General features: G+C 42.0%; 1 protein-coding gene across 1 annotated transcript in view; it reads left to right on the forward strand.

Moving 5' to 3' along the window:
- The window catches only part of LOC126175523 (uncharacterized), a 337,116-nt gene that overhangs the window by 217,130 nt on the left and 105,647 nt on the right, over nucleotides 1-14,339 (forward strand). The window contains exons 3-4 of the mRNA XM_049922350.1: nucleotides 4,862-4,988; nucleotides 7,700-7,843. Of these exons, the coding sequence (XP_049778307.1) occupies nucleotides 4,862-4,988; nucleotides 7,700-7,843 (271 nt within the window). The remainder of the gene's footprint in view (nucleotides 1-4,861; nucleotides 4,989-7,699; nucleotides 7,844-14,339) is intronic.

The following is a 14,339-nucleotide window of genomic DNA, read 5'->3' on the forward strand; positions in this document are numbered from 1 at the left end:
CTTTAAAATAATCCTAAGAAACATAGTTCATTAACAAGGCTTTTGCACAACTTAGAGGAAAGGTCGTTCTGGATAGTTTGGCAGCTCACGAGTTTTTTTTTTTTTGCCCAATACTGCACTGATAAATGGTTTGCTGCCCTCTATTCCGTCTGACCGCCATTAATATTCGATAGCAACTCCTTTTATGAACAAGTTGTTCACAGTCGTTTTCACCTACCAAAAGTTATCTTCTACCAAACTGAAAGATACTGTGATCCAGGTAATGTAACGAATAGAACATTTAGAGTGAAATATAATCATACAGAATTTCGTTCAAGAGAAAAAAAAGGGGTACATGTCAAGCACTGTCCTAAAAGCTATTAAGACCGAGCTGCAATGCCGATAGATGTATTAAACGAATTCGGTGGAAAAATACATTGCGATACACACTCATGACAAGCTGATTAAGAGTTAACCACCATACACACATACGTTGTTAAACTGAGGCGACTGTGCGTAGAATGTAAATACGAGTGCTGCTATGACTCAGTGGGGCGTACAAGACAGTCCCAACTAAAGACCTGGTAGTCCTAGATAGCTAACCACAGACCTAAACGTGCACTGAAAAGCGGCGGAATACTGATTAAAAAATGGAACCCGGCATAATTTGGAAGATGTAAGTGGGAATCTTGTTGCAACTAAAGCAGAAATTCAGTAACACCCTGCCATATAATGACCACAGCTCTGGGACAATCTCAACATAGTAATCAACATTTTTTTATACATGCCTGCACGTTCAGTGACCAATTCTAGGTTACAATAGCAAGAAATAAGCCCTCGATCACTATTTTTAGACTTAATATAAAGCAACTAACACGCCAAACGGCTTTAATCACAAAATATTTAAGATAGAATTAACGGACTGCATCCTGTGGCCGTACAGGTATGAAAAGCCCATAGTGGCTCGCCTTCATTTATCCTATCTTAAATATTTTGTAACTAAAGCCCTTTTGGCGTGTTAATTACTTTATATGTGACATGCAAGTACTGCTTATGTCTTTTGCTGTTAATCAGTACTTACACTTTTTATATAAAAACGTCTTACCCTATAACTCTGTGACTGTGTTATAGGCCACATTAATCGTTTTGAATTCTGATGAAGGCACTCCTAGTAGTGTCGAAACCAGGTTAATTAAGTCTAAAAATAGTGACCGAGGGCATATTTCTTGCAATTATAGTAATGAACATATTCGTCAGCTCCAGTCAAATGTACAGGAAAAATAGGCAGAGGATGCAACCATTACGGGACTTAACTGGTACCTAGCTTTCTTACACCGACAGAAAAAGGTGAACAGACACGACGTCATTTGAATGTGGAGCATTCGAAACGGTATAATCAAATTTTGGAATAAACTCAGAGCCAAGGGAAAACAGAAAAATGCTTTCCTTTAAAGTTCTGTGAATGACTTGAAACAAAATGCATGTAAAAAGTGGTGAGTAAATACACTGGTGTCCAAAATTAAAGCAGGCCAGGCCATTTCAGAAATGTTATTTTCCGCAGATCATTGCCCCGTAGACTGCTTTATGACGTTATAGGTTTTAACGTAATAACCGTCCCCAAACTGTTCCTCTACTGTATGCAGTACTCAATGCCGTAAAAACTACCCAGATCCTTCCACATTTAGACTTCTCTTAAGCACCCTGAGGGGTCTAGGTCCTAGCTACAAAAATCACTCCACCACCTTAGCATCACCTTCTCTGTATTTCACCGTTGGCACTACAAATGATGGCAGGCAACGTTGCCCACGGGCTCGACAAACACAAACACCTCCATCTGATTGCCACAGGATATTGCGTGACGGATCAAACTATTCGTTTCCAGTCATGCATTGTCCTGTGGCGTCTCTTTTTACACCAGCTTAAGGGTCACTTAGCACTGATTGCTGAAATGTGTGTCTTAAGAGCAGCTGTGTGCCCCATTTATTGTTCTTAACTACCTACGCACAGTCGCTGTGCTGGCTGGATTGCTGGTAGCACTCTGGTACTCACGAATTATTCCTTGCCCTTATTGCATGCTATTTTTTTACAACCTCCCCCCGCAGCGCTCGACGTTGACTGTTCATCAGTAGATGAGGTCTGCCTGGTCTTAGTTAAGTTCTGGTTGTTATTTCGCGTTTTCACTACATAGTCACGTTGTCAACAGTCGAGTTGGGCAGGTTTAGGACGGTTGAAAAGTCCCTGACTGATTTGGTATTCAGGTGACATCCAGTTATCAGTGGACGTAAGAAGTCAGTGAGCTATCCTGACAGGTCCATTCGGTTGTTCTTGCTTCTTTAGTCACAACACAACGCTCCTTGCCTACTTTTACACTACTGGATATTAAAATTGCTACACCAAGAAGAAATGCAGATGATAACGGCTATTCATTGCACAAATATATTATACTAGAACTGACATCTGATTACATTTACACGAAATTTTGGTGCATAGGTCCCGAGAAATCAGTACCCAGAACAACCACCTCTGGCCGTAATAACGGCCTCGATACGCCTGGGCATTAAATCAAACAGAGCTTGGATGGCGTGTACGGGTACAGCTGCCCATGCAGCTTCAACGCGATACCACAGTTCATCAAGAGTAGTGACTGGTGTATTGTGACGAGCCACTTGCTCGGCCACCATTGACCAGACGTTTTCAGTTGGTGATAAATCTGGGGAATGTGCTGGCCAGGGCAGCAGTCGAACATTTTCTCTATCCACAAAGGCATGTAGAGGACCTCCAACATGCGGTCGTACATTATCCTGCTGAAATGTAGGGTTACGCAGGGATCGAATGAAGGGTAGAGTCACGGGTCGTAATATATCTGAAATGTAACGTCCACTATTCAAAGTGACGTCAATGCGAACAAGAGGTGACCGAGACGTGTAACCATTGGCACCCCACAACATCACGCCGTGTGATGACGTTTTGCCATTCGTGCACCCAGGTTCGTCGTTGAGTACACCATCGCAGCCGCTCCTGTCTGTGATGAAGCGTCAATGCTAAACGCAGCCATGGTCTCCGAGCTGATAGTTCATTCTGCTGCAAACGTCGTCGAACTGTTAGTGCAGATGGTGGTTGTCTTGCAAACGTCCCCAGCTGTTTACTCAGGGATCGAGACGTGGCTGCACGATCCGTTCCAACCATGCGGATAAGATGCCTGTCATCTCGACTGCTAGTGATACGAGGCCGTTGGGATCCAGCACGGCGTTCCGTATTACCCTACTGAACCCACCGATTCCATATTCTGCTAACAGTCATTGGGTCTCGACCAACGCGAGCAGCAATGTCGCGATACGATAAACTGCAATCGCGATAAGCTACAATCCGACATTTATCAAAGTCGGAAACGTGATGGTACGCATTTCTCCTCCTTAGACGAGGCATCACAACAACGTTTCACCAGGCAACGCCGGTCAACTGCTGTCTGTGTGTGACGAATCGGTTGGAAACTTTCCTCACGTCAGCACGTTGTAGGTGTCGCCACCGGCGCCAACCTTGTGTGAATGCTCTGAAAAGCTAATCATTGGCATATCACAGCATCTTCTTCCTGTCGGTTAAATTTCGCGTCTGTAGCACCTCATCTTCGTGGAGTAGCAATTTTAATGGCCAGTAGCGTATATTGGCGCGTCCGCCAGTCGTGACATCTAGCGGTCAATTTCGCGTTATATAGAGGTGTCCGAATACTTTTGATGAGACAGTGTATGGCTTTAGGACTATACCGACTGCCTCAGGATCGAATATCTTGCCAGAAAAATTGTTCTGAGATTTAATGTGCTGGTTCCTCAAGCTAGCGGCAACACGGCTATCGTCGTTAACATTCGTTATCTTTTTAAATTTTAGTATGAATAATTCGTTTCAAAGAGTCTCCCACAAATTTGTAAAATAATGAAGATGAGTAAAGCTGTCTGTAACCCAAAAATTTGATAAAACACCACAGTATGTTGCAAATTATGATCCTACTGGTGGTGGTTATGCCCCTGTGTCCTTCTGACCTTGGAACTGATGTACCCAGACAATCACAGCCAGACCTAGCCTTTAACGTGGACCAGTGACCATTGAGAAAGTTGGCGTTTTTCATATTGACAAACCATTGCGCAAGTTCAAAGAAGCGATAAATGACAGAATATACTTAGCAGCGACTGGAGACTTTTGTATTTGCATTCTGACATTAAAAAACTATAAAATAAATTACTGGAATGAGGGCAACCATTATTGAAACAACCTAAGTGTTTTTTATTTGACCATGTATAGTAATAAAAAATATTAGGAAGATTCTTTGCAAGAAATTTTTGGCATTTTACTGCAGATTTGTATTCATTTATTTCACACAATCGTAATTTCGTCTATCTAACCGTTCTCATCTGCAACCTGAAATCTCAAAAAAGTGTCCAATCTGCCTAATTAACATGTCATCGTCGACGTAAAATTTGTCTGGCCTTATTTAGGCGACTGTATATCATTTAGGTGGCTCGGGGAGTGTTTGAGATTTCAAATTACACGTGAGAATGCCTACAGAGCCAAATCATGATTGTGTGAAATAAAGAAATACAAATCTACTGTCAAATGGCAGAAATTCATTTCAAAAAGTTCTACATGACTGTGGTCCTCCGCGAAAGAAAAGTCATTACGTAGAATTCTGCAGAGATTTTCTACCAATTAGTATGAGCCATCTCTTCCATGGAATTCTATGAACGAGTATCCTGTGGTGAGACCTGGAGCGTCATGTAAATAACTCGCTGGTTTCCAGTATGGAGTGTCTCATTTCACCCACCTTGTAGAACATTTACTATACAGGAACAGTGATGTCTTCTATACTGACAGACGACCCATGCATTTGCAGATCTCGACGACGGGCCAGTACGGCTCGTTCGGTCTGCTGTTTGACGGGGTGCTGCAGCAGCTGGGTGCGCAGTCCACGGGCGCCACGCTCATCATGAACATGCTGTCTGCCGCCGTCAACTTCACTGGTAAGTCGTCCGCTCTGCTGCATATTGCAAGCAGACACCTCACTACCCACCATGGAAACACTGGCAGGGGTTTAGAGTACAGACCGGTTCATTTTGCTTTTCCACTGTGATTTCTGTTCTATCTTTTCATCGTCTAAATTAACCACTTCGACAATATCTTACAGCAGTTTCTTACTAACATCGCTCCACTACACTGGCTCCTCATGAAATAACCTTCCGTTTAGTCGAAACACAGAGAGATAAGTGTCTGATATCGCAGGAAAATTCAGGTCATTATAGATGTAGTGCTAGATAAGAAGAAACAGCATATGGGAGGAAATCGGTTGTGGCCATGTTAAAGAACCCATAAATATCTTGGTGAAACCACGAAAACATAAGATGAACGTAAGAGCACGGACTTGAATTTTTCTGCCTGAATATGAGGAACAGTTTTAATTGTCACCTCGAAAAATACAGGTTGATTTTAAAAAAGATTAGGTTTCACTTGTTTATTACAATCTATGAATGATAGAAACAAACTGCGCATGTCATTGATAGAGGACGGTTCAAAGTTTCATCATAAATTTAGAGAACATTGTCCGTGGAGTACAGCGATCTTCTGCTAACTTTGGTGAAAACAACAGTCGAGATCGCAATACATTTTGTTTATTATGACCGGTATTGGCTTACGTTAAAGACACATTCAGATTTGCCGGCCGGAGTGGCCGAGCGGTTCTAGGGCTACAGTCCGGAACCGCGCGACCGCTACGGTTGCAGGTTCGAATCCTGCCTCGGGCATGGGTGTGTGTCATGTCGTTAGGTTAGTTAGGTTTAAGTAGTTCTAAGTTCTAGGGGACTGATGACCACAGCAGTTAAGTCCCATAGTGATCAGAGTCATTTTTGAGCCACATTCAGATTTCTTGAGCCCTCTATGGCTTTTCACGTGATTCTACAATCGTAGAGTTTGTACTGCGTACGATCCTGGTATCACTTCAAAAACCGGAGAGGTACCAGCACCAGCCAAAGAGAGCCAAAGAGGATGGCCTTAACATAAGCTGAAACTGGTCATAATAAACAAATGTTATAGCAATCTGGACTGTTGTTTTAACCAAAGTTTTATATTCGCATAGACACTACGCCATACACTCGACATGAGCATCGTGCGTTACTCGAGAAACATCGAAATGCTTGTCCACTTCATTCCAGATAAGGATCAACAGGTCCCTGTTTATAGAATCGAAAGGTTCAACAATTCGATTTCCAGCTCGTGGGGACTGGTTACTGTAGATGGGACAAAGAATCTGTCTTTTATGTACCCCCTACAGAAAAAAAATCGCTAGGTGTGATATCTGGTGACCTGGGAGGACAAAAGCAATGAAAAAGACGTTTCTGGCAAGGGAAACACCGGATTTAGAAGCATCCACAATTTACGCAACAGATTCCAGCTGAGTAGCCATTGAGATCAGTAGTTTTCAGTGTAAAGTGACATTTTAGTACAATCTACTGATGTTGTGATTTGGAAACTGTATTAACAAACGCAGCGTCAACAACACGTTATAATTAAATACGTAATTATTTTTAAGAACAAATGCACAAAATGTGAATATAAACAGTAAACTATCCATCGCCTCTGTTCAACATCACAGATGGCAGGTGGTAGCACCAGCAGTGGAGTGTATACAAAGTGTGTCGGCCGGAAGCAGAAAACAGTGCAGTCTTTGTCATAACGTGGAAATGGACCGATTTATCTGACATCCAAAAGGGCATGATCATTGGCTTTCGGGCCAAGTGTGTAATCAACAACCGTTCAACTAAAGTTACTGCATATGGATCTCCACAGCAGGCACCCGGTTCGTGCACTTACTGCGAAGTTAATGGCAGTCTACACATGGGAAGGTAATTCCCTGGTCCGTTTGCTGCTATTCTTCGACTAATGGTGCAGAATGACACAGAAGTTGCAGAGAGTCTCTTATTTATTTTCGGATGGTTCAAATGGCTCTGAGCACTATGGGCCTTAACTTCTGAGGTCATCAGTCCCCTAGAACTTAAAACTACTTAACCCTAGGTAACCTAAGGACATCGCAAACATCCATGCCCGAGGCAGGATTCGAACCTGCGACCGTAGCGGTCACACGGTTCCAGACTGTAGCGCCTAGAACCGCACGGCCACCCCGGCCGGCTATTTTCGGATGCCAGCGACAGATGCGAAGGCGCTGCACAACACAGTGGCCCTCTGTCGTGGTTGTCAGATGCTGTCGACCAGAGCCTTGATGGTGCCTATGACTGCCTGTACATTCCACGCAGTCCAACATCCAGCCACTGACGCGTTCGAATTCCCTCCAAATCTGGATACTGAACTATTCGAACAAACGGCCTAATGAGGACCCACAACGGGGCTCCTTTCAAGCTCAGTTTGGTGCTGATAGCGGCGTCTCATAGGAGTATGCGGCACATCCGTGTCCTCTGCAGTGATCACACGACATCTAACGCTGTCCACGCCCCTCATATACCCTGCTTAGTAACAACGCTAAATACGAGTACTAATGCACTTTGATGGCCCTCCAACCTGTCTTCATTTACCTACCCACTTAAGGTGTTTACCTGTATGAAGTTATTTTGACATCCGTGTCTTCTGGGTGCTTTTTCTTTTTGTCAGGCAGTGTATGATTCATGTATCATATTTTTGAACTGTAACATTACGACATGTCAAGTACCGTTGTACCTCCCTGCAGGCCTGGTGACGAACCGCCTGCTACGCTCCATGACGTACCGGATGGTCTCCGTCATCGGCGGCCTCATGTTCACCGTAGGCGTCATGCTCACCGTATTCGCCCGCAGCATGGCGCACATCGTTATCACCTACAGCATCATCGCAGGCAAGTCCCTCCCCACTGCATATCTTTTATATCTTCCATGAACTAAAATCTAGAATTCTAGTTTCTGTGTGTGAGAAAATGTATCTTTTATTAACTGAGACATTTATAACATTGGTTTGCTTTAATCAAAACTGAAACTATACTTTTATACAGAGGGGTCCAGAAAAATGTAGACACTCTTTGATAGTCAGTATTAATGGAACAGAATGACATACCGTTACAATTCTTACGCGAGGTGAAGGTTATTTTATATGTTCAAAGCGACCCCCATTAGCAGCCAAACGTCGATACCGCTGGACTGTTGATCGAACTACAGTTGTCAGTGTTGCTAGTGTGACAGATGCGTATAACACCTCGACGGTTCCTTGTAGCTCCTTCGGTGTAGCTGGCTTCTGTTGCTAAACTTCATTTTTCAAGATCTCCCATAGACAGAAAGTCAAGAGGTGTAAGGTCTGAAAACCGTGATGGGTACTCGACAGCTCCTCTTCGATCTATCCCTCGTCCAGGCAGATTTTCATCCAAGTAGGCTCTGACATCTCTGTGACTGTTATCTGAGCGCCATCTTGTTGTAGGTAAAATGTTCCATTTGCACACGCCAGAAGTTTTTTATGCACATCCTGAACAATACCGTCGGTTTCAAATTTATCCCGAATATTATATTGTTACAAGTGTTGGTGGCCGAGTTCCGTTGCATTTCATCATGTTTTCGCCTTTTCAGTACCACTTCAGTACGGACTTGCGTAGCTCAAACGACAATCTTAGTTCATTTATTGCTGCAGTGTCATCTTCTGGAAAACACGCACCAAGATGTGTTGAGAAAACAAGAGACTACGCTACCGCGCAAAATTGCAACAATACGTAATTTTGTTCCAAAGTTAGTGACTGTCAAAGGGTATCTATATTTTTCTGGACCCCTCTATACCTAGAATTAGCCGCCATCAGCTTCTGTGTCGTTATTTTATTGTTTATAGACGTACTGTCATTAACCCAGCGACCGTTCTTGTTGCTGATGTCATCAGTACAAAGACTGGTTGGCCTCAACTCTCCACGCTAGTATATCCTACGTAACTCTCACATCCTACTTCTGTATGAACCTGATTACTGTAGTAAAGCTTTTGTCTCTCTCTTCAGCTCCATACAAATCACACACAAAATAAACATTCACACGCTTCTCTCCATTAACCTATTAACTAATCCTCGGTGCCTCAGGAAGTGTCCTGTCAACCCGTGCCTTTTTTCTGTCAAGTTACACCCAGAAGCATTTTTCTACGCAGTTCTATTCAGTTCTCCTTTATTAGTTAGTCGGAAAAGAAGGAAATGTTTAGTGTTGCAAAAGGATTCTGAAAATTAGATGGACATATAAGACAAGAATAGAGGAGGCTAATCATAGAAACGGCGAGGAAAGAAACGTAGAGAACACGCTAACTACAATAAGGGATAAGACAATGTGTCGTGTGATTAGAATATCAAGTCAGAATATTACTGTCATTGGAAAAGGAATGGACAAGGTACAGGGACACAGTACTAGAAGTGGCTAAAGAATGTCTTGGAACAGTAGTGTGTAAAGGTAGGATGAAGCAAACAGCTTGGTAGAATGACACAGTCAAGGCAAACTGTAAAAGGAAAAAGAAGGCGTATCAAAAATGGCTACATACTATAACTCAGGTAGACAGAGAGAGTTATGTTGAAGAAAGAATCAAAGCCAAACAGATAATTGCAGCATCCAAGAAGAAATCTTGGGAAGACTTTGGAAACAGGTTGGAGACTTTGGGTCAAGCTGCTGGAAAACCATTGTGGAGTATAATTAGCAGTCTTCGAAAGGGAGGTAAGAAGGAAATGACAAGTGTTTTGGACAGGTCAGGAAAACTGCCGGTGGATCCTGTTGATGCCTTGGGCAGATGGAGAGAATATTTTGAAGAGTTTCTCAATGTAGGTGAAAATACTATCAGTAATGTTTCAGATTTCGATGTACAATGGGATAGGAATGATGATGGAAATAGGATCACATTTGAGGAAGTGGAGAAAATGGTCAATAGATTGCAGTGCAATAAAGCGGCTGGGGTGGATGAAATTAAGTCGGAACTCATCAAATATATTGGAATGTCAGATCTTAAATGGCTACACAGGATAATTGAAATGGCGTGGGAGTCGGGACAGTTTCCATCAGACTGGACGAAAGCAGTAATCACACCAATCTTTAAACATGGAAACAGAAAAGATTGTAACAACTGCAGAAGTATCTCTTTAATCAGGGTTGTGGGTAAAATCTTCTCAGGTATTGTTGAAAGGGAAGTGCGAGTATTAGTTGAGGACAAATTGGAGGAAAATCAGTTTGGGTTTAGGCCTCTTAGAGGTTGTCAGGACCAGATCTTTAGCTTACGGCAAATAATGGAGAAGTGTTACGAGGTGAACAGGGAATTGTATCTACGCTTTATAGATCTGGAAAAGGCATATGACCGGGTTCCTAGGAGGAAGTTATTGTCTGTTCTACGAGATTATGGAATAGGAGGCAAACTTTTGCAAGCAATTAAAGGTCTTTACATAGACAGTCAGGCAGCAGTTAGAGTTGAGTTCATGGTTCAAAGTAGTTTCAGGGGTAAGACAAGGCTGCAACCTGTCTCCACTATTGTTCATATTATTTATTGATCATATGTTGAAAACAATAGACTGGCTGGGTGAGGTTAAGATATGTGAACACAAAATAAGCAGTCTCGCATATGCGGATGACTTAGTTGAGATGGCAGATTCGATTGAAAGTTTCCAAAGAGCAAGATCAGAAATGTAAGGACTATGGTATGAAGATTAGCATCTCCAAAACGAAAGTAATGTCAGTGAGAAAGAGATATAAACGGATTGAGTGGCAAATAGGAGGAACAAAGTTAGAATAGGTGGACGGTTTCAAGTACTTAGGATGCATATTCTCCCAGGATGGCAACATAGTAAAAGAACTGGAAGCGAGGTGTAGCAAAGCTAGACGATCTATTCTCTTCTGCAAGAAGGAAGTCAGTACCAAGACTAAGTTGTCTGTGCACTGTTCAATCTTTCGACCAACTTTGTTGTATGGGAGCGAAAGCTGGGTGGATTCAGGTTACCTTATCAATAAGGTTGAGGTTACGGATATGAAAGTAGCTAGGATGATTGCAGGTACTAGTAGCTGGGAACAATGGCAGGATGGTGTCCACAATGAGGAAATCAAAGAAAAACTGGGAATGAACTCTATAGATGTAGCAGTCGGGGCGAACAGGCTTAGGTGGTGGGGTCATGTTACACGCAAGGTTACCCAAGAGACTCATGGGTTCAGCAGTAGAGGGTAGGGGGAGTCGGGGTAGACCAAGGAGAAGGTACCTGGATTCGGTTAAGAATGATTTTGAAGTAATAGGCTTAACATCAGAAGAGGCACCAATGTTAGCACTGAATAGGGGATCATGGAGGAGTTTTATAAGGGGGTCTATGCTCTTTACTGAACGCTGAAAGACATAATCAGTCTTAAATGATGATGATGATGATGATGTCAGCATATTGGGCCAGATGGTCCGATCAGGACGGACCGATCGCCGTGTCATCCTCTGCAGATAGCTGCCTTTGGATGCACTATGGATAGAGTTGAGTTGTAGCTAACACAGGGTTCGATAGTTCTGGTATACTACATAAATGTCGTAGTACATCATAGGATTACCGGTGGTGTTGGTAACACTGGTAGGGAAAGTAAAACAAACGAATATGTAAAAGAGAAACTGGAAGCCGACGACTTCTCTTAGCCTTTTCGTGTATTTGGTTGTTTGTTTTGAGCGTAATTAGAACCACACATCATTCAAGTTAGTTCATTGCGTATTTTAATTTCTTACAGAATATGGTTTGAATTTTCTAAGTAATAAAAATTAGTTGATCGCATAATTTCTGCACTTTTATGTCACCAAAGAAATTGCTTTTGATGCAGATACGTGGAGTATAAATGTGCAAACTTAAAACAAATACATATAATTATTGTTACTTCGTGCTCAGTAGAACGTTCTTCATTCTGATCTTAGGCAAGAGTTTCCTGTTAAATATGAAAGTTGTTTATGAGTAACAGAAACGTGTTTTGTATAGGTTTGGCGAAGTTTTGAAGCGATGTTTGATGTATTTTTGTTTTGAGGTTTCTTTTGTTTTACATTTTTGTTGAGAAAATTGCATTTCCTTGAGCTATATGACAACTTTATATTGTTTTCTTTATTTTTACTACAACATCCCTCTCTTTCATTTTACAAATGCATAATTTTCGAATAAAACTGCATTAAACATTGAAAATTTCAATTTTTTTATAAATACTTGTTAGTTTTAAGTAAATCACCAGAAGATAACTTTGTAGAACAAAATGTTCTGTACGTTGCCTGGTCCGTTATACATGCTTACTCAGTTTCTAGACGGCACACCGCAATGAATACGTTTACATGCAACACTCCTAATGGGGAGGTAATGCAGGTAAAATTTCAACTGACCAAAGTTACTAGGAAAATTACCATAGTCTGCACTTACTTGCGACAGTTTACGGTAGCCTACAGTAGTTTTATACCTCTAGATGTGTGTGTGTGTATTGGGGGGGGGGGGGGGGGGGAGGAGGTTCAAGGTCAGAGGGTTAGCACAATCCTCTCCCAGCAGTTTTCCACTGTCCGCTTGTTATACTTTGGAGCTGCTACTTCTCACTCAGATAGCTTCTCAGTTGCGTTACGAGGTAGAGTGCCCAACGTTACAATCCTGCAAACAAAACAAAAATCCCTTGCAGTAGCGTGAATCTAATCCACGTCCTCTGCATAAGATTAGAATATAATTATGGAACAAATAATTCAAGACGTTGGGAGTAGGTGCTACTGTGAGAGGACGAAATTGGCACAAGAGACGAAGCCGTGGTGTGCCACATCAAATACGATGGAGGACCAGAAATAGATTGATAAATAAATAAATAAAACTCGATCTGTACATTAAATCTTCAGCATTCCTCTGCACCATTATGCTACTGTTCCGTTCTTGCCTCTGTTGTTTGTCAGTGTAAACTTACACTCCAAACGAATACTTTCAGGAAAGACTTTTCAACACTTAAGTTATATCTGATGTTAACATATTTCCCCTTATCAGGAAAGCTTTTCTAGCTACTACCAGTTTAATTGTACATCCTATTTACTTCTGCTTTACTTTCAGTTACTTTGTTGCCCGAATAGCAAAGCTAGTCAACATCTTTTACCGTAAAATTTTCTCATTATATGTCATCTGCACTATCTGATTATGCTCCATTATCCTTGCTTTGCTTTTAGCACAAGTAGCTTTGGCCCTTCAAATCACGTACAAATTTCGTCGAATGCCTTTGGACGGTCCCTGGAGGTCCCGCGTGTACACGGGAGCAAAAATTGTTGTTTCAGTGCACTCCAAAGTGGTTGCAGGCCATCATATCCTTAGAGAAGGGTTTAAACGTCTTGAGGTGTCAAAAGAGTTTTAAACGATAGTCAAGAACGTCGTCTGTTGCTCATCGCATTGCGAACTGTCGTTTCCGACCGCAGAATGTATGGAAATCAATGCCTCAAGGGAAATTGTAGTTTCACTGACGCCCTTTTATCACCCCTGAGGCCTTTTCGAGTCGGCTTTGAGCAGCGGTGTGTCTGAAATATTTTTCTCGGCCACCCATAAGAAGAAAGCGTAATTTCAACGCTCGACGCCGGGTTTCTGACCTCCATCAAGATGCGTGAAAAGAAGGTGTGAAATGTGTGTGAGAGGGAGTGTGACGACCTTCCCATCGTGTGATATATCCACGGTGGCGATGGGGCGAGTTGTGGTGGAATTTGGTGCCAGTGTGACATCATTAACTCACCTTACACTTCGCATAAACTCATGAACTCTGGCCTTTTTTTAGCATATGTCGGCACATTGCTGTATGGAGCGTCGCCGGGTGACGTCTCTGGACACTACGCTTTTGTACCATTACAGAGAAAGGCTGTAGGCAGCTTTAAGCCAGATTTCAAACTTCGCAATGGTAGATAATTACGAGGTTTCGAAAATATGATTCTTCAATTGTGTTTATAGTTGCGCTCTACCAAAACTGCCGTTCGGTAGTTTTGGTACAGTACACACATGACGTAGTAAATGGGAGAATACCGGTAGTACTGGCAACATTAGCAGAGGAAGACATATGAACGTGTGAGAGAGAAACTGGAAACCGACGACTTCTTTGTTTTTTTCTATTTGTCTGTTTTGCGCATAATTAGTACCGCACATCGTTCAGTGTTAGTCCATTATGTACTTATATCCACAAAAAATATAAATTGCGTTTTATAAGTAAAAAAAATTAGCTGCTCGCGTAAATTCTGCGCATTTATGTAACCAAAACACTTTTAATGGAAGTACGGTTGAGATGCACAAATACAAAAAATCTATGTAATTATAATTATCATCTTCTACTTAACAGAACTATCTTCATCGTGATAAAAAGTTTCCTGTTGTAACTAATAAGTTAGAAAGTTGTTTAGAA

This window comes from Schistocerca cancellata, chromosome 3 (assembly GCF_023864275.1).
Source record: "Schistocerca cancellata isolate TAMUIC-IGC-003103 chromosome 3, iqSchCanc2.1, whole genome shotgun sequence".
Taxonomy (NCBI): Eukaryota; Metazoa; Arthropoda; class Insecta; order Orthoptera; family Acrididae; genus Schistocerca; species Schistocerca cancellata.